Source organism: Camelus dromedarius, chromosome 6 (assembly GCF_036321535.1).
Source record: "Camelus dromedarius isolate mCamDro1 chromosome 6, mCamDro1.pat, whole genome shotgun sequence".
NCBI classification, from domain to species: Eukaryota; Metazoa; Chordata; class Mammalia; order Artiodactyla; family Camelidae; genus Camelus; species Camelus dromedarius.
The window spans coordinates 2,494,159-2,519,895 of NC_087441.1; the positions used below are offsets into that span (position 1 = coordinate 2,494,159).

Genomic DNA, 25,737 nt, shown 5'->3' on the forward strand with positions numbered 1-25,737 from the left:
GCCCGGAGGGAGGAGGGGGCGGGCGGCGCCTACGGCAGCCTGCGTGGCAGGGCTGGAGCCTCGGGGGGAGAGGTAGCCCTGCTCCCGGCCTCCTCTCAGCTCCTCCCCGCCCAGCGCCCTCAGCCCGGCACTGGCCCGGGTCAGGTGACTCAGCCTCAGAAAGGCACCTGCAGGAAGGGGGCCCAGGTGCCTGCCTGGTGCAGTGGGAGGCCCTGCTCAGTCCTGGCGACGGGGGCCGGGAAAGGAGGGGCCTGTGAGGGGCGAGGGCAGCGTTTCTTCTTGGTGGCTGTGGAGAGTGTTCTGGAGGGGCCGCCTGGAGCCGAGAGCTGTGCCAGGGAGGAGGCGATGCCGGGCCGGAGCAGGCCAGGTAGTCGGTATCGCTGAAGTAGGGAGCCGGTGGGAGGAGCCGACCGGGACAGAGTCCAGGGCCAGCCTGGGGAGGACAGGGAAGCCAGGCACTGGTGTGGGGCTGAGGGGGTGAGTGAGCAGGGACCGCACCAGGGGTGGTGACACATGAAAACTCAACAGTCTCGCTCCCAAAGTGGTCCCAGTTCTGGGAGAGGCAGGCACATTCCTGTTGGAAGGTGTGGTGTCTGTGGTTACGAGCCACCGCGTATCGTGGGGGCTCAGGGAGGGCAGAGGTGGAGCACGGGGAGGAGGGGGAGGACGGCGCACAGGGAGCAGGGACGCGGCGTGTGTGGAGGCCATGCTGGAGTTCGACCCTGCAAGCAGCGGGGAGCTGGGAGGAGGAGGATGCCCTTTCAATTAGTGGAGGACACAGCAGTAGAGATCTCGGTCCTCAGGAGAGACGAGGGGACGGCAGTCGTGTGCCCGCAGCCTCCAGGCACCTCCTCCCAGTCAGACCCTAGGGCCCTGCCCTCCTTCCTGGTCAAGGGGGCAGACTGGCGGAGATGGGCAACTCACCAGGGCGGCAGGGCCAGCGTGGCCGGGGCGGGCTTGGACGAGGCTTGTCTGCGTCCAGAGTTTGGGCTCTCCCCTGCCCTCTGCCTCCAGATCCCCGCGTCCTGCTCCTCTGTGTCCGTGCCTCAAACCACCCCAAGCAGAAAGAGCTGGGAATCTTACTAAGAAATAGCTCTAATTTCACTGCTTCCAGACGGACTGTGTTCTTTTAATTGAAATGCTATAACTTGCTCAGCTTGGTCCTGCATGAGTGGTCGGGCTCGGCCAGACTGAAGCGAGGGTCTGCTAGGGGTCAGCACAAGAGAGGGGCAGTGGGCAGGCAACAGACACACCTTATCCTGGACAGTGTCTTCATCTTTAGACAGAGGCCGCCGCTGGAGTCACACTTGGAGCGCCGTGTCCCCAGAGCTGGCTGGAAGCACACTGCTGTACTGTGCAGACAGTCCGAGCGCAGGATACAGGGCAGCTTGGGGTTAGGTGTCCACCGTGGAGGTGGGGGCATGGCCTCAGGGCAGCGAAGAGAGTTACTCCGTCCGGGGAGATGGCGCAGGAGGGTGACCCCTGGGACAGCGAGGCTGTTTCCCAGCTGATCGGAGCTCTGGCTTCGTGGAGATGCCCTGTCCAGCCCAGGCGGCTACAGCACTGACGCTCCCGGAGTCGGGGCTGGAATGCAGGTCTGGCCACATAGCTGGTCCATCCCCATCCCTACGGGGGAGGAGGGACATCGCCGTGGGCTTCAGAGCCCATGGGCGTGAGTGGGACATGGTGCATGTGTGTCCCCCGCAGGATGGGACAGTGAGAGAGGTCTGCCCATGCCCGTGCTAGGCACTGTGAAGGTCACAGGTCAGTCTTGTTAATCTCAGGGAGAATTCGTCAGGCTCTTCCCTGCACACTTCATCAGGACCGGCGTCCCCTCTGGGAGGGGGCCTGTCGTGGTCAGAGGTCCAGATCCTTAGCAGGCTTGTCCGCACGTGTCCCCACCCTGGTGTTCCTATTTCCCACTGTGGCCCTTACCTCCAGGTCTCCGGCTCGTCCTGCAGCTGGTGGACAGCGTGAAGGCCACACCCCGGACACATGTCCCTGCTGCCCTCTCCGCCTCGCTGAGGGGTTCGTGCCAAGGTTCACAGGCGGGTTGGTGGAAAGGCTTCACCTCCCCCGCCACTGCAGGACTGTTTCTGTATTCCGTTGCTTTTGCCAGCTCCTCAAAGGCATTCCCCCCCAAGAGTTGAAGTCTGCCATGAACACAGGGCCCTCTCAGGTTGGAGGCCCTGGCAGCTGTCAGAAGGGGAGCAGAGCTCGGTGACCCCAAGATGGCCCGCAGCCTGGACAGTCTGGAGGGCAGGCAGCTCCCCCACGTCCAGCTGTTTGCACTTGGACAAGGTGCTGGCCTCTGTAAGCTTCCACTTCCTTATCTCAAGAAGACGTCTGACAGGAGGCTCTGCTGGTACCTGCTGGACACGGGGGTGAGCCCTGCCTGGCCACGGCACCCAGCAGATAGGACATTAAAAAGGGCCGTGGGCATCTGAAAAGCTGCTTTATACTCATCTCTGTGAGCCTCTGGGACATAACGCTAGGTACCCGAGTGGTCCCAGAGCGGCCCTCAGGATGGCGGGACAGGGGCGTCCAGCCCCACAGGCTCGACAGCACCAGGACTGCCGTGCAGGAGTCCGGCAGAGACGGCAGGACGCGGTGCGGAGCCTGTCCTGCTGGTGATGGCAGTAATGACAAGTCCTTGGGGTGGCCTCACAGGCCCTGGCGGTCAGTGACTGGTGTCCTGTCAGGAACTGGCTGGGGAGTGATGGGCTGGCCCTCCATGTGGCGGCGTCCACAGAAGGCCTGTAGGGGTCTGCGGGGGACCCGCCCCAGAGACAGGGGTGAGGTGAGGAAACAGCTGGGTCCCGGCCTGCAGACCCCTCCACCCCCCATCCCGGGAACGCTGGGACCCAGGGAACGCGGACTCGGCTGTTCTTCCCTTGAACGTTAAACAAACCCCCCGACTTGCAAACTAGCTGTGACAACATTCACAAGGCCACTCAAAACCACGCTCGGCTTTTACAAAGCCGCCTGACCGCGGCTGTAGCACGCGCGGTGCTGGGGTGAAGGCCCCGGCACGTGCAGAGTCCCTGTGCTGGGACCTTCCGACGGTTGACAGAGCGCCTTCCTCAGCTGACATGCTGCCACCCTTACTTTCAGCATCTTCCTTTCAAGTGAATTATTTAAGGAACAACTTCACAAGCAGATTGCTTTTGCGGGAGGGAGGGAGCGCAGGAAACCGCCTGGCTCGCGTGGGGAACGTCCGGCGCCTGTGTTTACTGTGGAACAGGACGCGGAGGTGACGGGGCCGCAGCCGACACTGAGCGCTCTGCTGGAGAAGGCACCCTCCCCGAGGCCGCGGGGAGGCGCACCTGCTGGGTAACAGCGACCGTGCCCCCCAGGGCGGCTCGGACTACTCGGGTTTCTGTCCTCGCCTCGTTTTCTTCCACTCTGCCGGGACCTCGCTGCCTGACCCCATCTCTCCAGGCTAGGTTCCCACAAGTGTCCGTGGCCCAGGGTTTCTGAGCCAGAGCTCAGCACACAGGTTCCACACACAGTATGAGCTTCAGAGCCACTGCTTCTCCCTGCCCTAAGGGGACACTGTGTGTGCCTTTGATATAGCTAAAACCCAAACTTCGCAAGAAAAAGATGTCGCAGACCCTAAGGCATGCCATTTCTAATCGCGCAGCCTCTGACTTCTGCACGATCACATGTTTTTATTCGCTTCACTTTTTCCCAGGTTGTTACAGGAAGGCACCGAGTATTAAGTTTTGCTTTCAAAGTGGAGGACGTGGCTACCAGCCAGGATGAGGGTTAGGGACATCAGAGTGGGTTCATTCTGTAACCCGGCAGGCGCTGCAGCAACTGTCCACGTGTGGCCCAGGCCAGAGACACGCCTGGGGTCCCCGGGGCCCTTTCAGGGTCTACTTTGGTAATAACCCGTAGACACCGCACCTCTCACTCTATCTACCTTGAGTGCACAGCAGAGTCACGCATCTGCAGGCCTGTGATCGCACAAGGATCAAGCCCAGAGCCGCCACTCATCTTTGATTTGTTTGTTTTAGAAAATATTATTTTCATTAAATGTATTAATAAACATCTCTTTGGAGTCTCAGTTTAAATTTCTAACAAGGTTAACATCAGTAGATAGAGGCCACGAAACAGAAGCTCTTTGGGTCCCAAGAGCGTAAAGCCGTCTGCAGGCCCACCGGCACGGAGCGGAGGGCGTGCCCTGGGGTCTCACGGCCTCTGCAGGGCTCACCCTAGCCGCGGGCTGGATGCGGCTACCTGGGCAACCCGTGGTTTCCTCATCTGTAAAATGCAAGTATTCCTGGTTCTTCTCTTGTCAGGTTCTCATGAGGTTCCAATGAAGTAATCCAGATAAAATGGGTTATTACCTTAATGATGGAAAAGAGAAAGAATCTAAAGTAAGTAACATCTGAACAACTTCCTAAATGTTTTCTACTCCCAAAGCCTTTCATAGTAACAGACCAATGTTAGAAGAAATTTAGGGTTTTTAAAAAAATTATTGGCCAAGTTCTCTATTTCTCAGTAATAAAATAGGATTTTTAAAACTAGAATTAGCTTTCCATGTTTTAAAATTCAGATTTAGTTTTAGTTCTAGGCATTGGAGTAGTTACCTCTACATCAAGTACAGTGCTTTGACTCAAAATACAGAAACAAAGTACAGAATATGGGAGGAAGTGGGTGTAATTAAGAAAATAATACTGATGAGTTTCCCTTTATGAAATTTTCTGAACATGGAAGTACATGTCTTCGCAGAAATAAGACCTTAGCAAGCTAATGAGGAAAATGAAAACAATGGCCACTTTGCTGGTGTCACGGTGTGATCATCACTGTCATCTAATGAGCCCGCAGCTCCATGGCGCGGACACAGCGCAGGCAGCGCACGCGCGTTCTGGATGGTGTTGGGGGCCCGGGTGGTGAAGGGGGGGCACGCCCACGGCCCTTTGGGGTCGTCACACTACAGTCTCCGTAATTTTCAGTTCGAACCTGTGGAACAGTTACCCTCCACTTTCCCTGGATATGCTCCTCTTGGTATTTTATTTTAGTGACAAATATTTTCCGCATACATTTTATTCATTCTGGAAATATTAAGGGTTGTTACAGTGAAAAGTCTTTGTCCACACACTGACTCTGACAGAAAAGTAGGAGGAAAAAAGTACCATTAATTTCCAAATAGTGGAAAATTATAGTTACTGTTCATTTGAAATTTGAAAATAAATGTAATCTGAAAATTAAATATCATGAGTAAAAGATCAGAACCATTCTGAGTACCTATATTTGATTTTGCTTAAATGACCTTTCAAATCAACCAGCTTACTGGAAATAGTAAGTTTCATACCCTCAAGATGAAATGTAATCGTGTGTTTTAGAGATCAACCCTTGTGCTCTGGTGATCCCAGAGAGGGCTGTGAAGCAGGTTAGCTGGGCACAGGGTTCCAGTACTCCAGTTTTACTGTGTCATGTATAGTTTATCCCCATTGCTGTGTTCTGGGCATGTTATGCAAACTCCCACGTAAATTATGAGTTAAACTGGACTGTATTTCTTGACTAATCACTTTTCCATCACATCCCCTATTTTGAACGTAAGTTTGGCTGTGTGCTCCTGGGGTGACCCTCCTTACTGATAACTGCCACCGGCCAGTCAAGTCAACCAAACAGAATGTGTTAACGGATTCCTCAACAGCCAGCCCACCAGTGACAGGGAGGAGACACCTGCTGCTTTCCCACGCCCCCTTCAGGCCCACGCGGGTCTTCCTAGCCTCCACTTCAAGGGGCTGGAGGCTTCAGGTGGACAAAGTCGCTGGCAGGGGTCAGTGATGTTGTCATCTGGATGCTTCAGCAGAGTCTGAGGACCAGAGTGCCTTCAGAAATGCTAACTCCTCCGTCGCTCCGGGGCAGTGGCCCACCATGAGGTATGGGGCCTCCTGGAAGCCCACAGGGGTGCTTATGGGGCCCTCCGGGGAGAGGGGGGGCAGGAACGCCCTTCCAGCCTGGGTGGGTGATGGGGGGATAGTGCTCAGCGTTTACTTTTCCGCCCCAGAGGTCAGGCTGACTCCAGCTCCCCGAGCCTCCAAGTTTCTGGGCTGGGCCGAGATGCGGAGGGACCTGGACGGCACCGGTGACCAGACTGGTGGGGGTGTGGGTGTCAGTCTGAGGACTCTCACTTTCTCTCGGAGGAAAATGCCGGGTCTCTGTCGCAGTGGAGCGGAGGGCGCTCCTCACCCCATTAGCCTGGCCGCAGACTTTCCTCCTCTGCAGTGTGACGGCAGGGGTGGGGGCCTGGCACCCCACTGCTGGGACCGAGGCGCATCTCCGTCCCAAGGGAGCTTTGTGGTGCTGGGAGATGCTGCCACACCTGAGCCTGTGCCCCAGGAGAGTGGAGGTAAGTCAGAGCAGCCGGGAGAGTGCCGGCCACAGAGCACTCCAGTCAATATACACGAGCTGTGGTGACCATGAGACTGCCGACCCACGCTCACCTCCCACCCCCCCCCAACTGTCACCACTTCTTGAACACCCTCAGAGTTAGAAACAGGCAGAAGAGAAACCCAATCGCTGACACTGTTACAGCTTTTGAACTGCTGGGGCCCACACTCAAATCTCTGGGTGTCCAGCTCCATCTGGGGCCGTGCCCGCGAGAAGTGGTACCCGACAGCCCTCTCCTCATCCTCTCCCGTCTTAGCGGCCTCACCTCACCCTTGTCCTCTGCACTCCTGGCAGGAGTGGCCACCTGCTGCCACCGCTTACAAACCTAGTCCACACCTGCCCAGAAATACTGAGACTTGGAATGAAATGTATGTGTGATTTCAACACGGACAACAGGGATTTTCTGACCTGAACCATCTCACATGTATCCGCCCTGAGCTGCCCTGAGCTGTGGGAAGAGACAGGTTACCCTTGAGGCTCTGGCAGGGAAGGGGACAGCAGGGAGCCCTGTCCTGAAGCTGTGTTTGCATATTTTATGGAGAACATGTAAATGTGGGGAAGATCTGAGGGTGCGGGTTATGGGGCCTAAGTACCCCTCTGCGCCCAGCTGAAGTGAGAAGTTTCCCTTTGCTGTGCTCTGACCCTGTGGCCACCTCAACTGGGGACACATGGGACTAGGAAGGAGGGACAGTGGCCAGTGTCCTTGTGGCCACCAAGAGCAGGGAGGTGCTGGTGCTGCAACGAGAGGCAGTGGGGAGCTGGGCAGCGCTGCTGGGATGGTTGGCCCAGGTCACAGCTGAGTTTACCCATGTTCGATGCTCTGAGCTAACCTGGGGCCGTAATCAACACAACCTAATTATGTTCCTGAGTTAGACCAGGAAGGCGTATACTATGGCAAATGTTTTTCGGAGATGAGATCTAAACAACTGACAATTCTCGGCACAGAACGCAGGGACTGCTTATATGAAACTTCGACTTTATGATGCATTACTTTGTAATTACTCAACTAATTATTCATTTAGCAAACATCTGAATATTGTAGGAATGTTTTCGTGGCTCTACCATTAGAATCTAAGTTGACACTGAAGATGTCTCATTCATTTTGAACCACTGTCAGAGAAATATTTTCCTTTGCTCACAGGAATCACTCATTAAAAGAACTTCAAGTCTGATAGCTTCTGTATCATTATATAACTGAAACTGGCCCATTTTGCCTACTCAAGGAAAACTAGGTTGTTAATCTTAAAATGACTGTCTTTCAGCAGCTGCATCAACCTTATGGAAAACACAAAACCAGAAAGATTCTCTGATTTTCCCCCACCTCTTAAGTTCCAGCCAGCTTTCTTCTCTGATACATGAATGCGAGGCCAGCCCTGCCAGATGTACCCTCCGCTGTCTCCCACCATCTTAAAGGCACTGAGAGATTGTACAGGATTTTCTCTCCAACGTGCAAAGACTCCGCCTAGGACTTGGGACACGCCCGGTTCTCCCCGCCTCTGATGGATTAAAACTAGCCCCTGGCGGTGGAAGGCCAGCTGGGTAGCCTCTCTGGTCCCAGTAGATCTGACACCAGCCAGGCGCAGCTGCACCTCGCTCCGCCGCGTCCTCGGCCACCGCGCTCAGCTCCTCCTCCCACCGGCGCGTCTCGCTCGGCTTGGACCAGGCGGTGCCCCTACTTGTCGCTGCCGGGCGGCCCCGGGGGCCGTCCTCGTCGTGCGGGGCGAGGAGACCCCGAGTCTGGGCAGAGCCCCCGGCCCCGGAAGGAAGGAAGGAAGAAAAGAAGGAACGAAGGAAGGAAGGAAAGGTGCCTGGGCGTAAAGCCCCTGAGTGTGAGCGCCAGGACGTGAGGAAGCCGGAGATGCTGCGGCTGGACGGAGGTGGGTGCGGAGGGAGGACCAGGGGCCGACTCCGGCCAAGCACGGGGAGGGCGCCGCGCTCCGCGCACCCGAGACTAAAGCCGCCCCTCTCCTTCCAGGGCACTGACGACCCGCCGGGTCAGCATCGTCATGCCGTTCCCGCCCTTGCCGCCGCCGCCGCCCACCCCCGCCCCGGGGGTCCCCGCCGCGCGCCCGCTGCCCCGGAAGCCCAGCGCCCCCCGCAAGGTGGCAGCGCCCGCCTGCGCCCCGCCTGGCCCCTCGCCGCCCGCCGCGGCCGCGGAGAAGAAGAGGCGGCCCCCCGAGAGGCCCCCGGTGCTGCTGTCCAGCTCCTGGCCCTCCGCCACCCTGCGGAGGCCGCCGGCCCGCCGCGGCCCCGGCCCGGCCCCTCCGCGCACCCCGCCCCAGGCCGCGCCCGGCCGCCCGCGCGCCTCCGCCCCGTGTGCGCCCCGGCCGGCGGGCTCCGGCGACGGCTCCGCGGGGACCACGGCCTCGGGGGGCGGGCCCGACGCCGCCCTGCGCTTCTCCCTGAGCCTCACGCCCGAGGCCGTCCTGCTCATCCAGAGGCGTCACCTGGAGAGGCAGCTGCTGGCGCGGCCCCGCCGGGCGCTCCCCGGGCCCTCCGCCGACGCCGGGCGCCTGCTGTCCCCCGGGTCCCGGGCCCGAGCCGCGGGCCTCGGCCGCCGCCCGCCCTCGCCCGGCGCGCAGCAGACCCCCGACCCCGGCGCGCGGCCCGCCGACCTGCGCCCGCTGCTCAAGGTGTCGCTGCTCAACGAGCGGCACAAGTACGACGACGTGGAGTACGAGGAGGAGGCCGAGGCCGCCGACGAGGGCCTGGTGCGCAAGTGCACCGAGTGGCTGCGCGGCGTGGAGTCGGCGGCCGCGGCGCGCGACCGCGCGGGGCCCCTGGCCGCGCTGCCGCACCTGAGCACGCTGTGACCGCGCCTGCGCGCCGGGCCCGGCGGGGGCGGGGGAGGAGGCTGGGGGGCGGGGATCCGCTCGCCCGACGCCCACCGCCTGTACGCGCTGCCCTGCCTGGGCGCCCTCGGGGGTGACACGGCCTCGGCTGTCGTCCACCGCACACCTGGGCTCCGGAGAGCGGCGCGGCCCGCGCGGGACACCGCCGGCCTCTTCTGACCCCACAGCCCCACCGCCCACCTCCTGCCCGGCCCCTCCCCTCTGCACCATTCTGGCCTCTTCCGCGCGCACAGGTGTCCTTGGGGCTCGTGGTGTGGGGGGAGGTGGGGGGAGCAGCTGGAAGAATGCGTCAGCTCCCACCCCTAAGGGTCGTGTGGGTCCCGGAGACCCTCTGCCTGGGGGCGAGCCTGATCTGGTCTGTGGGTGTCGCTCTGCTGGTGCCCTGGTCTGAGCAGCAAGTGACCGTCAGGTGTTAGGGGGTCCGGGAGGGTGGCCGTCTGGTGCAGAACCGGACGTGGTGCTGCGTTTATGATTTCGTTTCTCCCGAGTAGAGAACTAAGCGTCTCCCGGATACCGGAGACTCCAGTGAGCCTCGATTCCCAGCTCGAAGGGGAAGGGGAGTGACGGGCAGGATCGGGTCCGGCGGCCGGTGGACGCCGGGATGAGGGCAGTGCTCTGTGGTTGGACCCGACTCACGGGCAGTGCAGCCCTGCGGGCCGCGCGCCCCCGCGAGCCAGCACACGCACTCACGCACACTCAACACGCGCACATGCACGCCTTCACACACACATGCTTACCTTCACACTCACGTATGCTCACCATGCACACTGATACACACACGCTCATGCATACGTGGTCACACATCCGCACACTGACACTCGTTCATGGTTTGTTCTCATCCACCATACCCTCTCCACTCGCACACCTTCTCACACGCACACATGCGCACACAAACCGGGGTCTTTCTGCAGCACAGCTGCGGACATTGTTTTGAACGTCTGGGTTAGGGTGTGAGCAGGGGCGAGGCTGTGCATTCTCTTTATTTGAAGCTCTGCTCACAAAATCTCTTTTGTACTACGGAAAAGAGGTGGGGCCACAGGGAGAGGGCGAGTGCAAACAGCTGCACCCAGACGCAGAGGAGATGTTTCAGGCCAGAGAGCCGTTTCTTTAGGGAGAAACTGGGGAGCACAGGGTAGATGTGTACGTTTTCAGTATTTCTGATTACTGCGTGAAAATTAGTGACACAGCGGCTTTGTACAGTTGTATAGAGTGATTTTAAAAAAGAAAATTTCTATTTATTATTTGAATAAAGAGGAAGACGCCTCCACCTTTTAGGACTCATGTTCTTCTCTACTAACTCCAGGCTGATTTCTAGATATTTCCTCCATGCATCTGAGTATATTTTACTCTAAGATGCAGCAGGGGGGAAAATATTCTAATCAGATAAAGCTGGTTATAGAAGACTGTAATGTATTACCTCAATTTTTGACTTATTTTGTAAAAGTTAATAACTAGTTTACTGTTTATCTCGTTAGACTTTAATGTGTCAAGTCTTAATGATATTTTGCATTGAAGCCTTACATTTTAAAAAACCAAATTTGTATTTTTCATGTGGAGATCTTTGCTCTAATCTCGCTCTCTCCCATGCTAGGCAGAAATCTAGTTGGCCCTGAAGCATCTAATTTTGTGGCTGAATTAGATTAGCCACCAGATGAGATACGAAAGCAAAAGCCCACCCCCTGGAGAGCTTGTCTTTCCTGCCCCGCGTGCGAGTGCTCAGAGCTTGGCTGTCTTGTGGTTAAGGTGAGTATTGGTACCCGGGAGGCCCAGCCCACCATGGTTCGGAGGTGAAGTCAGGGCACGTGTGTCTGACTGCTCTGGCCGCCCCCTGAGGAGTCAGCAGAGCTTGGTCCTGGGGGAAGGGGCCTCTTTCTGGACGTTAACTGGCAGGTTGAGGGTGAGCTGACTGAGTTCAGGGTGGGCAGCATCGTAACTTGGTCTCATTTGCATTAAGTGTAAATACTGCCTATTAGGAGGCCCGGGTTCCTGCCTGTTGTGACAGTAACACCATTTTAAAGACTTTCCTAAAGGACTCGCCCTAGGGGAGCATCTTTCTGCGTCTGCCTGCGCGTCTCTCGGTCCTGCTGCTGACGTGCGTGGGTCTCTCTGTGTCCCGTCCAGTCTTTTGTCTGTCTACTTTTCCCCAGCCTCCCCCAGCCGCCAGAACCCTCATCTCCCTCTTAACTGGCCACAGTAAGTCGTGCTTTTTCCTCCTCTGCGACGTCAGTGGAGTTGTGTGCCTTGGTCTTTGCCTTCAGAGCAGATGTGTGGACCATTTATGCTGTTCTGGTCGGCCACCTTCAATAAAACAGAAAAGGCTCTGCCCGCCCGAACAGACACGTGGTGTATGTTCACGTCGTAACTGATGCTATGAGGATGTTTTCTAAGTCACTGGGCTGCAGTTTCTTAGTGTTTAAATAAAAGAGAAATTCAACGCCTGCGTTTCTTTTTTGGAGGCTGTGTAATACTGGTCAGGAGGAGATCACCGAGGCAGTGAGAGTTCTTTCCAGATGGTCTCTCTGTGGGGCTGCCCCACCTGAGGCTCTGGAATTTCCAGGCTTTGGCAAAGGTCCATTGGCCTTAATTACTGCCAGCAGTGGCCGGGATTTTAAGAATTCCAATGCTAGTCAAATAGTATCATAGTAAGTCTGTTTGGCAACAGTGCTTAACCTCTCGTTGGGTCATGAACCCCCGTGAGAGCTGTATTCCAGATACACTCCAGGAATAGGTACCACCCGACAACCAAATTCACACTTATTTTAGGAAGCTCATGGACCCGATACTAAGAACTCCTTCTACACACACTCACTAGAACATTTTTCTTTTGCTGAAAGAACTTTCAGTCTGGTAGGTCATCCCAATCAGACGTTAAAGGGTCAATGTGCACAACGATGAGGACCACAGATTACTCAAAGTGGGGCATAATCACTTCGTAACTGTGGTCTGCCTCTGAAATCTTCAGGTCCATGGAGAAGAAGTTAAAAAAAGATGCCCGTGGAAGGAAGCAGGTGGGGACCATGTTCTCTCTGGATAAGGAATGGCATCCTGGGCTAACTCTCCTGCCACGGGCTTGGGGACTGGCACCCAGAGGGTGGAGCCTCTGAGTTTAGTGGCAGTGCCTGTGAGACTCCAGAGCCTTAACACGTGTGATTCAATTCCATATGTTTAGGGAACACCTGGCACTTTGAGAGAGGTTTTATGTTGATCTGTTCTATTTCTGGAAAAAGCAGATGCCAGAAATCAGAAACTTCAGTTTTGTGGTTTCGGAGAAATGACACAATCTCACTGAGGGTAGTGATCTGTGGGACCTGGTCATATGAAACTGACTCTGAAATTATAATTTTGTACCTTTGGTTTTCTCGTGGAAATTCCAGCCACCTGTAGTGTCATGCAAAGTAAGCCCTGAACTGACAGCCTGTGTAAATTCAGCAGTCAGAACCCTGGTGCATTACAGAGCTGTACCAGTGAGGTGCCTGGAGTGGCCCAGTGCAGACCAGCATTGCCTCTGTTCAGAGGCTAGGGGTTAAAGGGGTGCTGCTGGGATGGTGGCCCCGTGCCCAGCTGAGAGACTGAGCACCTCCCCAGTGTGCTCTGGGAGAAGGTACCTCGGGGAGGTTAAAGGTGGCCTTTGGAGCCTTCAGGGCCAGAGTTCCCAAAGGATGCTGTTCTTTGTCAGCCACCTCATTAAACTTCTGCATCTCTGTGTGATGGGGATAAGACGACATAGTAAATACTGATATGGATTACGGTGAGGTGTGTGCAATGTATTTGGGACCACGCCTGCCCACCCCCAGCTCAAGGTCAGTTGTAATTACCACTGCAAAAAATCTGCAGGGGGCAGGGTGTAGCTCAGTGGTAGAGCACATGCTTAGCATGCATGAGGTCCTTGGTTCAGTCCCCAGTCCCTCCACTGAAAAAAGAACTTCACACTTAAAAACCTTTATTGTCTGGCACTCATACGTGCAAAATGAAAACCCTCCCTGGCTGCAGTGTTCTGAGATTTTTCTGTCTGACCGTTTAATGCACATGTGTGGTGGGAGCTACACTTTCACTTCCCTAAGGAGTTTAAAAATAAACATGCCTGTTGTCTTGTACCTTCTTATTTCAAGTTTATTTCAAGCTGAACACAAAACTTAGCTCCGGGCTTCCTGGTGGCAAAGGCAAAATTAAAAATAGTGAGCTGTTAATTTCAGCATCTAATAACGAGACACACTAACATAGTACAAGAGACAAACCTTTTCTTAGAGAAAACTATTTTTGTATTACGTGTTTATTTATATTACATACAACGCAATGGACAGGATGCTTAAATACAGTTTCCGGAAGATGCGTAAATATTCTGCGTATCACGATTAGTTCCTGACGAAGCCCAGTGGGATAATTTGGTTGCGTCCTCTCCCACGTTGGGCCATCCCACCTGATGGAGGTGGACTACATGGAAACCTGCAAAAAAGTAAGAGAGAACTTTTAGGAAGTAGTTTTAGGTCTGCTCAGGTATTTAGCAGGTACTGGCCTGGAACACCAGAAAACTGTCTGCCTCTGCTGTGGCAGAGCCCCGCCCGGGAGAAAGGACAGAAAGTGATCACAGGCCAGGACCCCGGTCCGACGCGGACAGGGTCAGGCTTGAGACGGACAGGCCCGGGCATGTTGGCCACGGGTCTGAAATAGCGGTCGCTCTTCTGGGAATGACTGTGCTCGGTGTGTCCCCCGGGAGTCAGGGCAGATGGAAAGATGGGGAGGGAGGCAAGTGTGATCTGACAGCTTCATTTTAGGTAAACCACATATGTCTCCAAACCTGTCAGAGGCAAGCGGGCGGAAGTAACGCTGAAGAGTGGGCCACCTCCCACAGTCAGCACCGCGGTGCTCCCGCTTTGACTCCCACTCCTGAGGGCTCGTGGCCGTTCAGGGCTCGGGACCCAGCCCTGCCCTCCCAGCTCGCTTTAATTGTCGCCCCCAGGGCTCTAGACTGTGGAGGGTGGGGGGCTTACCCTGGGCGCTCTGAGAGTAGTGAGTGCTTGCAGAGACTCGGAACGTCCCCGCCGCCTCGTGAACGGGTGTGTGAGCAGTTCCACGTAAAGTGATGAGCCTTAACTCTAAGGTACGCTTCAGATCCCATCCAATAAGTCCTTCAAAAGTGGTCACCTTGAGAGATTTTGCGCGACTTCCCTTGGATGACACGGAGCGTCCGGTGCCCACAGGCACAGCTCCAGTTCCCTGCGGCCTCTGCCAGCTCTGTAGATGAAGCAGTGGGTGTCATTTGGTCATCTTGGGGACTTTTACAGTGTTTATATCATCAGGTGACAAATGTGAAGATTCAAAAGACTGGAGTCAAAAGAATTGTGATGCACGTGTGGTGAACACTGAGGGGATAAGAATTTGTAGAATGAACAAAGATCTGATACTAACACTGGATTTTTCTGTCTGTTACTTATAAGATGAAATTTAAGGAGGTTCTCTTTACAGCTACAAGGAACAGTAAATTGAACAGGTATGATGACACATTTACAATTGAACTCTGCAGGTAGACAGATAATAGATACGTAGGTAGGTAGATGACAGATAGATAGGATAGGTAGATAGTAGGTAGATAGTAGGTAGATAGGTAGATAGTAGGTAGATGGGTGACAGAGAGATAGTGCTGTGGACTGAAAGTCTGTGTTCCCCTAAGATTCGTATGTTGAAATCCTGGCCCCCATCTGATGGTGTTGGGAGGTGGGGCCCGGGAGGTGATGAGGCCACGAGGGTGGAGCCCTCACAGAGGGGATCAGTGCCTTTACAAAAGAGACCCCCCAACAGCTCCCTCACCCCTTCCTCCCTGTGAGGACACAGTGAGAAAACGGTGTCTGTGAGCCAGGAGGCCAGCCCCCGGCGACACTGAACCTGCAGGCCCCTTGATCTTGGACTCCTGGCCTCCAGAACCGGGAGAAATCACTGCCTGATGTTTACAAGCCCCTGGTCTATGGCGTTCTGCTACACTAGCCCAAATGGACTAAGACAGAGCTATTGCTAGGTAGACAGACAGCCAGGACAGACAGTCAGACAGACAGGTGCTAGACACACAGAAGAGGCAGGCGGGCTGAATACCTGCTCCATTGCCTCCCAGGATGCGTGTCTGTCACCTGCTGGCTCTTGGCTCTGCTCCCTCCTACGCACAGGAGACAGGAATCACGCAGACTGCACCTCCAGACTCACCTGCCCACTGGCTTCCAGCTAGGACCTGCGATGGGGGTGACTGCAGGCGACAGGATGGCTGGGGAGGGAGGTCCTCTTTTCCTCTCTGCTTCTGGTGGTGCCACAGCAGGAGCAGCCGTGGCCCGCAGTGGGTCCCGGGTCCACCCAGACGGCAGGTCCAGCTCCGGGAGGTGTAGGGCAGCGGATGGGGGCAGCAGCCTCTCACGGCATCTCATGCAGGCTCTGACTCCAGTGGCAACGGCCCGGCAGCCGTGGCAGCAGCGACCACAGTGAGCGCCGTATCCTGACTCTACACTCCCACGGCCTCTCCAGGCCTTCCAAGTTCTGAAACCAGTGCGCTACGTGAGATTCCCTCTGCGTGAAATGCCTGCGTGGTCTCTGCTTGTGGTCACACACGGGAGTACATGGGACTGGCGCACACGGCCTCTGCACAGTTCCCGGAGGGGTCCCCACTTGCCCCACGCGGCGTCCCCGCCTGGGGGGCGGGACGTGGGATGCAGCCGGTACTGGCTGTCAGGGCACATCGCATCCCCGCAGCAGCCTTCCCCTGTCTGGGAAGGTGAGTCATGGAGGGCAGAGCAACTCACACCTGCACCCACTGCCCCGTCGCAGAACTGACCTCATACTCAGGTCCCTGGGGTCAAGTTCTAACCCTTCACTCAAAGGTGTACCGAGCAGTGAGGGGCTTGTGGGTGAGTGTGTGGGGGGACCATCACGCAGGGCCACTTACATGCACCTCCCCCAGGGTGTGTTTGGGGAGTCTTGAATTCTCCACGGAGCATAGATTGAAAATCGTCTGTGGACCAACATCACACCGGAAATCAACAAAATGGATACTAACCATAGAGAAAACTTACAAAGCCCTGAGTTGGTTCTTTTTAAAGATTAGTTAAAATGAATAGTGTCTAGTGTGACTGATCAAAAAAGAAAAAAAGAAATCACAAGTTGCCAAGATCAGGAATAAGAGGACGGATGTAAAGACAATGCTGTGGAGTTTAGAGGGGCGATCGGTCAGACCAGGGACAGAAGGACGCCGTCTGTAGCCTTCCCAGTACTGCCAGCAGTCCTCTTCAGAACACACACCAGCCCAAGGTTTCTCTGCCTTATTTTAGGGAAATTTCCTTTCCAAGGTCAATATCTAGTTTGCTAAACAGTCAGAATAGCTGATCTTCACACATCTGAGGCTTAAGTGTTTTCTGTTTTGCACAGGATTCATCAGATGGGATGCAAGGAATATCTCACCTCTGTTGCCTTACCTGAAAGAATAAACAGAACGCCCCCAACACACAGTCACAAATGTGTTGGAAAAAATAACTTCCCTTTTGCAGGCAAAGCCTTGTGTACGGGGCCCCATCAGTCGCATGAGGAGCCTCTGCTGTGCCCTGGGCATGCCCCGCCTCGTCCCCGGGACCCACCGTGTCCCTGGGTCCCACGGGCTCCCTCCTCTGTGGTTTAGTCTCCCTGCCCTACTCCCTGGCGCTGGGTGTGGATCTGCTAATTCACAGCCCTATTTTTGCCTTTTATTGCAGAAAACTAGCCTTAATTCTGAGCTCTGACATTTACCACCACCGATTTGGGTGAAACTCTTTGGCTAGTTTTACAGACAAAGGAGAGGACTTGTGATGTGATGACACTTGGGTGAGTGTCAGCAACCAAACTGTGGCCAGCGCTGAGCAGTCACAGCTTCCTTGGGTGCTGGGGCAACAAGGAGAGGTGTGTCCGCCCCGCGCCACCCCGGCTGCTGGGTCTCACGTGTGCAGGGAAACATCCCCGAAACCTGCCCAGGACTGCCTCGCGACACAGACTCATCACACTGTGGCTTCCCCGGGGAGGGGCCAGCACCTTTCTACTCATGATGCTTGTGAGGGATCATGGCCTGTCGCCTGAGACCGTGAGTGTGCCACACAGTGGAAGGGCTGGGATGGGGACACGTGGTTCTAGGATGAAAGCATGAAAACCTTATCCCAGGGACGTGCTGAAAAGGAGCTCTTAGAAGAAGCCACCTTTCTGGGTAAATGAGAAGGAAGACAGATCCTGAAGGGACGGCGACTTGAGGAGGCACTGTGTCCAGGGGTCACAGGGTGATGCCCGAGCCCAGCTGCCTGGTCCATCCCAGGTCCCCGCCTTCTCAGTGACCTCAGTCATCACCGTCTGCCCTGCTTTCCCCCCTGGACCAGGGTGATGGGAGCTCCAGGTGGGGGACGGGGCCTGGCGCGTGGCGACATGGTGTTTACTGTTGGGCACAGACCCCTGAATGGGACCCGCTAACCGCAGCACTGCCCTGGCAGAGAGTTCTGGAACAATTGCTGCTCTTTGTGGTCAAGACCGGAATTCCAACAAAGGGCTCATTCATGACCAAGCACAGCGAGTACCCCCTTCTGCGCTGTCCCGGGGCCTGAGGAGAAACGCCGCGTGTGATGGAAGGGCCAGCCACAGACAGCTGGGGACGGATGACCTCAGTGATTCCATTTTGTTGTGAAGCTCAGCTGTCTCGGGCAGACTGGCCTCGTTCAGGAGATTGTTCCATTGTGCCTTCACCTTCCGTCTCCACTGAAGGCGTGTCTGAAAGTCATGGGCACCTTTTCAAGGACGCCTGCCTGTGCTCTGAGCCTGACAAACCCAGCAGGAATTACCCCTGTCCTTCCACCAACAACAGCGTATTTGACAGAGTTTTAGAACAGTGCCCTCAAAATGTTATAAATGCACCACATGGGGCAGGGGCCCCTCATCGGAGAGCAGACAGGCAGATGGACGTCCAGGGGAAAACTGAACTGTGCTCATGGGAGTGACGCTTGGCCGGAGGGGTATCCCCCCGCACTGACCCCTGTTCAGAGTCACCAGTAGCCCCATTGGGGAGGCAGGCGAGCAGCTGGGTTACAGAGGGTTTGGGAACGTCGTGGAGACCAGCTGACTGATGAGGAGAGAGAAATGAGGCGACTCCAGCTGGGCCAGGACAGGAGAGGGCAGGAGTCGGCCAGTCGCCCGGGCCCTGATCTCAGCACACACAGACTTACTGTCAGTGGCATGAAGATTCTACCTCTGCACTAAAGCACAGGGAGCGATTTGCATGGCTATGCATGAGGCAGACCAGAGGGGGCCCGTTTGCTCCAGGGCAGCTCATGGGCTTTTCTCTCCGAGGGGAGGTGGAGGGTGGGTGAGAGAGCAGGACCAGGAGAGATGGAACAGGAGGGTCGGGTCGGGTCTGGTCGCCAGTGTCCCCTGTCCCTGTTGAGTCTGCTGGCCCTGGAGGAGGGACAGGAGGAAGCTGGTGGGGGGTGGGAGGAGGACCTGGGGGTGGGTTTGTAACATGCCTGACTGGTACCCCTCCCCGCAAAAATCTCCCTCGTCCTCCAGGTCCAAACAAACTCTCCGAAGCTTAAAAGCAGTCTGATACACCCTTAGGGTCTGCTTTAAGGAAACAGACCCACATCTGTGTCATGACATCATTGTTCAAACACATATTTGAACATAAGACGTGTCTGGGGCCCTGTCCACGGGAGATGAGTGGACCGAACCCCTGGCGCAGTGCCAGCCTTACTGGAAAGACTGGCCCTGTGCGCTCAGCGTCCCCCAGCCTGGGGTCACTGACCTGCTGGACTGACTCTGCCTTCTCCACGGCAGCACAGTGAGGCCGGCTGTGTCTCAGAGCCCTGACTGTCCTTTAGCTCTGAAGGGCCATCAACATCTCACACTGAGCTATGGAGAACGGAGGGCTTGTTGCTTCAGCTGGGGCCCCGTGTCCAGAACGTGACTGACCAGCTCTGGTACGGCCTGTCGATACTGTCGGCGTGTTCAGCAGATCGGGAGCTCAGGACCCCTGTGCTCAGTACCCGGGATGCCCGCGCAGGGCCCGTGCTGTCAGGGCGAGCCGGTGCTGCGGGGGCACGTCCCGGTGTCTTCCGGGAACCTTAGCCAGGTCCACGCGGAAGAGTTTACTGCTTGGTGTCGTTGAGCTGTGAGCGGTGCATCCTAGTGGGTCGGGCTGCTGGGGTGCGTGCTCATTCTGCAGGAGTGCGGGGCACCCAGAAGCTGTCCACATACTGTCTGCAAATCCGGATACTCGATGGAGCCGGGGGTTCTGCTGCCTGCCGCTGGGCATCGGGTGTCTACATGCAGGATGATGATTTTGGCTGCAGCTTTCATGATCAGAGTTTTAAAAATTACAAAATGTCACCGGCTCATGATGACCAAAGATACTAGACTTTTAAAGAAAGAGTTTGGCGTCCACGTCCCCGGTGCCCCGAGGCCCTCCTTGCCAAGCAGCCGAGAGGCACCGGGGGTGGGCTCCTCAGCCGCCCCGCCCCACGGCAGGTGTGTGTTAGCCTTGCTGCTGGTGACACTGTACTGTGCATTTTGCAGTTAAAAAAAACCTGGAAACTAATGTAATTATGTTTTTTAAAAAGCATATTAAAATATTCATCTGATATTAAAAAAAGACCCCCCATTTGCCCATCAAAAGACTTTGACAGTTGCCAGTGTGAATCAAAGGGGCCCCTGGCCACACCCTCCTGTCACCAAAAACCTAGGCAAACAAATGTCTGGGCCCTGGGGAGGCCCTGCACAGTGTCTCCTGAGAGCAAAGTGTCAGGACCGCAGCAGGTTTGAGCAGCCACCCTGGGCCGTGCTTCCCTGAGCCACTGGGGACCAGCATGGTGCTGTGGGCATGGACTTGCTCTGTGATCCTTCTCAGCCTTGGGCACAGCCTGAGAGCCTTTGGGAGGAGCCAGCATCACCTTCAGAGTGTGTCTTGTTGTCGTCTCACTTCTGGACGGAGGGGGAATGAAAAGGCACATAGTTACCACACCCGCAGACTCCCGGCTTTCGGGGACGTTCTGGTTCAGTGAGCCCTCCCCACACTGATTTTACTTCCCGTCGGGAGAATCGTCCAGAAAGTCGAGGGCCACCACACAGGTCAGGCGTGCGGCCACGGGCATCTCCTGCTTTCCTTCCCCCCTTGTCTCCTCTGCCAGCTGGAAGGGTCTGGAAGGCCTGAGCTAATCCAACATCGTAGCCTCTCCCAGCTCACTTCAGAGAAATAAGGGGCCCTTCATTGCACAGCAAAGCCAAGGTGAGGACCTGGTCACCCTTATTCAGAATTCTCTCTCTATCTTGGTCAAATAGTGATTTCTTAAAATAACAAAACCACAATACAAAGTGAGCCCAGGGCAGAGCACACACCTGAGCTTGTGGGTTACAGCCACATGGAAGCCACAGGTGAACAGGAAGACCTTTCCCAGAAGGGCTGCACGCTCCTGGCGTCTCTGGAAGTCAGCCATGTTTCTGCATCAACTAATTTGACTGCAGGACCTTATTCGTTTGGATTTTCCTTTCTCAAAAAAAACCTAGCATCTTACAAAGCCTAGAATCAAGCACAAATTTCATCATGCACAGTAAGTAGAAGCAGCAGATTTCTAGTGACAGGAAACCACCCCTCGTGGCTCTGCAGTATTAAAATTAAAAAAATTAAAGATCAGTTGGGAGCAGAGGAGAAAGAATGTCTCCTGTGATCGCCGGTATCTTGGTTGAAAAAATGAACTCTCGTCTTCCCTTTCCTGGGTTTCTTTGAGCAGGCAGAGAAATAAGGTTGAAACAGAAGCGCTCCATGCCTTATGTGCTAAGAGTTAAACATCATTTTGGATTTGGACACCGCTGTGGTTCAGATTTAAGCTGGTGCTTAACTCTAAGGAGGAAACAGTTGGGGCTAGTCCTCCCCTAACTTTCTGGCCGCTTTGGAAGGCGGAAAGCACCGTTATTGACACTTTCCTCCCTTTCATTAAGACTTGAAGCCCCCGATTGGCCTTTTTGGCTCCTACAGATGAACGTGCTCATCCTGAACTCACGTTGAGCTGCCCTTGAAATGGGGGGGGGGGTAGTCTGTGGAGATTTGGAAGCACAGGTACTGGTCCGGGGCACGGGCAGGGGCTGCTAGGCGCAGGCGCCTGGCTCTGCCCCTCAGGGCTGTCCCCTTACCCCGCTCCAGCCCAGGGTCATCCCCAAATACCTCTGCACAACCTCCAGGCTCTCCCGCGGAGCTTGTGATAACTAATCAAAGTCACCATCACACCTGAAACCTCAGTGCCGCCTCCGAGCCGGAGCCGTCCCTCTGCTCGCACTTCGCTCCTTTCCATCCCCGCTCTCCGCTGACCTGGGCCAAGCCCTGCCTTGAGTTGGAGCTATTTTTGCATCAGTCTCTTGTTTCCTGTTAAATGCCTCCCGGCGAGGGCAGGAACCGAGGAGCTGTAATTCACCTCTACACTCAGTACCAGCCCCGGTGCAGCCTCCTGAGCGCTGTCAGTGCACCCAGAGACCTCTTGGATGAATGAATAGGGGAATGAATGAATGAATAACTTTTGAATTGAACGAGTGATTCATCTCGTTCCACTCACGGACTAGAAACGGTTAATACAACCTCCTTAAAAGGGGATGCGGATTCTGCTTTCCTGGCACGCGGAGAAGCCGCAGCCAAGGCTTCAGGAGAGCCAGGAACGAGACGGCGCGGCTGTGATTCCCAGTTTCCCCCACGTGTTCCGTGTCCCTCTGATCTGCCAGAGTTTTACACGGGATGGGACCACCCAGCACCTTTAGTCATCAGCCATCCAGTGGATGCTTAAAAAATTGCCACGTTTACTCTTCAATGACCGTTTACCTGAAGTATTAAGTGGCCATGTAAGATGGTGATCTGGTGATTTCTCAACATGGCAAGAAAGCTGGTAACTCAAAAATCAATTCATTGGACCTCAGTTTAAAAAATCAGTTCATCGGGAGCACCAGGAGCAACCAGAGATGGGCAGACCAGTTGAGGTCCTTTTCGCTAATGGGGTCGGGATGTCCAGGGAAGGACAGGGGAATTTTCACATTATTTCTTTGGTTTTGGATCCTGGTAGAATCAACACTACAATGCATATTCCACGAATTTTACTCGGCGTAAGCTGCAGCCCTGTTTGCGACTGGACGGCTTCACAGGCTGCAGAAGGCGGGCTTGCCGCCGTGTGCTTCTCCAGCTCGTGGCAGTGACTCTCCCAGAGTTATTTGGGCAGGATCTGCATGCTTAACCCAGTTATTAAATGAAAACCAACAGCTTTGTAACTTCGGTTTTCTCCGTCCCTAAGAGCATTTAAGTAGGGAAATAGAGAAAGCAAAAATCTATTTTTAGGGTTCTTTGGTTTCTAGAAATAGAAGGTAACTCTGCTTCAACTTGAGCGAAGATGAAGTTCCGAGAATGTTATGGGTTCCGAAAAGAATGAAAGCGGCGGGGTGGGTGCGGTCGGAGTGGTACAGGGGCGGGCAGGAGAGGCACAGACCTGCAGCTGTAAAGCAAACGGGTCAGGGGCTGCAATGCAGGGAGTACAGCCAGGAACGTCGGAGCAGCTCTGCGTGGTGGCAGGCAGTAGCTAGACAGCCATCATTTCATAATGTGTGAAAATACAAAATCACTGTTGTACACCTGCAACTAATATCATGTTGTATGATTGTAAATCAGTTATACGTCACTTTAAAAAAATTAAAAGAACGGGAAGAAAAGCTGAGGACACAAGCTCTGAAAAGGGTGGGACCAGAGCAGCCTCGGGGGTCGGGCTGCAGGCACTAATGGGGGTCCTTCTGGGCCTTGGATGACTCCTGTGTCACTCCCTGCAGGATGCAGACTTTGTGGGGAGGCGGGTGTGCTTTGAGCCCACACGGTGGGGGTGGGGAATGATGTTCGACCAGATAAGGGCAGGGTGGATGCCGCTGGCCGCGGCAGCTCAGGAACGCGGGGCACCTGCCCTTCGCTGGGCACCTGTGGGCACTGTGCCACGTGGTGACCTGGTGACCCACTCACCAAATCCAAACACATGGCCTGAGAGCCTGCAGCGCATCACGGCACGCCCTCGAGGGGCGTATACTCTGGTGGTGGAGGGTGCTAAGTACCAGGGGCTGGCGGTCGGGCAGGGAGGTTGGCTCCACGCCAGGGCTGAGCCCCAAGGAAGTCTGAGTGCTGAACGGGCAGTGAGCCCAGAGGGAGGCGGGGGCTGGGCAGATCACAGGAGCCTTGTGGGGTCCCCCACGAGCACAAGGCAGGTGGTCTCAGGGAACTGCTCGCCCACCTCCCCACAGCTACTGAGCTGCAGAGCTGGTGCTCAGCCTAAGGACGCCCTCCGCTTCAGTGCTCAGCCTGCCCTGCGCTCGCCAGAGGACGGATCCCGCGTTCTGTGAGTGTCACTGCACCCTCGGGGACTTCTCCTCCAGGTTTGTGCCTGTACACCGGTGTCTGAGAATGCCCTTTCCAACGACCCCTGCAAACATGTGGTAGGATTATTTTTTTAAATGTTAATTTGAAAGGGAGAAAAGGACATCTTGTTGATTTCTTTGATTAATAGTGAAGTTGAACTTTTAATTTATTTTCTGGCTGCAACTATTATGTTTCTGTTTGGATAAATTGTTTACCTTGGCTGTTTTTTTTGTAGTTTTGGGTTTTTTTTAGACTTCTGTTTCATTTATTTTCAGAAATCTTGGATATAGAACACTGTCAAGTATCTAAACAGACAAAACGAGGAGCAAAGTTTTAAAAACAAAAGTGACTACGTCAGACAGGTTGTGTTTGCACCCCCAGGCCCATTTTCCATCCTCTTCATCCAGCTCTGTGCCCAGGAGGCCAGCCTCTGGGGCTGCATCTCTGGAACCCTTTGCCTTTGCTTCCGGTTGGTACCTTGGCTGTTTTTAAAAGTATGCTGTTCAGCATATGAAAGGTGACAGTGACTGCTCACAGTCACAGCGTCTTTCACGTCTACTACCCTTGGTTCCCAGCTGCAGGCTCTCCTGGCCAAACGTGAGACCCGCTCCCCTGAGCCTTGTTTCTCCTGGGCCTCCTCCTTGGGTCCTGTCCTCTGCCTGCCTCGACCAGCTGTAGCAGGAGTCCTGTTACGTTGGCTTAGAGAGGTTCCCCGCCTTGGTGCCTGTCAGTCTCACCCGCAGACCGCCCCCTCCTCGCTCCTCGGCCGTAAGTCCCCGGCTGTGTTTGCTGTGTTTGCGGTTGAGCCCAATTCCTCTCCCTATCGTGACAGCCTTGATTCTAAGGCAATAGCCCGGAGTAACCTCTTCCTTACCGTTTGAATGGGTGCCAGGCTCATTTTTCTTTAACATGGCACACGGCACGTAGGTGAACCCAGAGTCATCTTGCCGTCCTGGTGAGGTAGGCACTATCTTGCAGATGCTAAGACGGAGGCCCAGAAAGGTTGATCCACCTGCCCACTGTCATACAGCACTGAGTGGAGGAGCTGATTCAGCCTTAGCGTGTCTGCTCCTAGTTGCTGCCATTGTACACTTGCACAGCCTTTAAGGAAGGAGGGGAGGGGGCTTGTGGTTTTATACGCGGTAGAGAAATTCCCTTCCAGACGGTTGTGTTTTTCTCCATGTTAGATCAGCACTCACAGCCCCTCAGAGCCGAGTGGATGAGATTTGTGTGGGCTTCCATGAGGCCTCCTTCTCTCACTGGAGGTCACTGCTGGCTTCTCAGTTGGAGCAAACAATTTAAGGGAAAAGGGAGTAACTTTAATGTGTTCCCTTCTACTGAGACCTGTGCCCCTGTGTGAATGGGGCTCCCTCCCAGCTTCCTGGACGCCAAGTCTGCCCACATCACCCTGCTGATGCCAGGGTTCTGACCATGAAGGCACCTAAAAGGATGGGGCGATGTGACTGATGGAAAAATAAACAGAAAGAGACTTCTGTTCCTCCTAGGCATTATCAGGCCATGTATTTAGTGTAATTCTAAGCGTCACAAGTGCCCCACCTTTTAAAAATGCAAACCCATGGGGTGTTCCCAAATGCTTAGTAAATTCCAGGCAAGACCAAGGAACCAAAAGCTCAAGGAGGCGTCTCGGAGGAAGGAGTCCAAAAGAGCAAGAAAATTATGCAGCAGGGACAAACCAGCAGTAAATTCCAACACGAACCAGGTAGCTGTTGAGAGAATGGTAACTGAGGACAGAAGACGCTGGCGCGGGGCCTTGGACGCGGTCCGTTGCCAGGCACTGCGGGCTTGTGTTGTGACAACCGGCTGGAGCCACAGGGCCTGATCGTGGCCGCACTGGGGACCGGCCAGCTGGAGCCGCGCCCTGAGCTCAGAGCGAGGGTGGGTGAGCCAGGCACCCGGAGGGCAGGACGCTGGGCCAGCGGGAGGTGGGGGGTGGGGAGAGTCAAGGTCAGGGCTGGGGCGAGGGGTGAGGAGCGCGGAAGGTGCAGACTCAGAGCCAGTGGAGGAGGTGGAGCAGGGGACAAGGGGTGGGCGCCACGACCCCTCCCGGCACCTTCCTGG

At 55.3% G+C, this 25,737-nt stretch overlaps 1 protein-coding gene and 1 long non-coding RNA gene across 2 annotated transcripts; one reads left to right on the forward strand and one right to left on the reverse strand.

Moving 5' to 3' along the window:
* Nucleotides 1-1,108: 1,108 nt before the first annotated feature.
* On the reverse strand, nucleotides 1,109-9,146 carry LOC116154476 (uncharacterized). The gene is made up of 2 exons (XR_010381194.1): nucleotides 9,021-9,146; nucleotides 1,109-6,343 (listed from the first exon to the last, which is right to left on the reverse strand). It is a non-coding gene; the product is annotated as an uncharacterized LOC116154476 (long non-coding RNA).
* Nucleotides 6,340-11,691, forward strand: PRR18 (proline rich 18). Its single transcript, XM_031456675.2, has 2 exons — nucleotides 6,340-8,282; nucleotides 8,381-11,691. Exon 2 carries the CDS (start codon nucleotides 8,412-8,414, stop codon nucleotides 9,216-9,218), a length of 807 nt encoding a protein of 268 aa, XP_031312535.2. The 5' UTR covers nucleotides 6,340-8,282; nucleotides 8,381-8,411; the 3' UTR covers nucleotides 9,219-11,691.
* The last annotated feature ends 14,046 nt before the right edge of the window (nucleotides 11,692-25,737 follow it).

What these genes read in the sequence shown, in the direction of transcription:
- PRR18 (XM_031456675.2), top strand. Translation starts at nt 8,412, where the DNA reads ATGCCGTTCCCGCCCTTGCCGCCGCCGCCGCCCACCCCCGCCCCGGGG.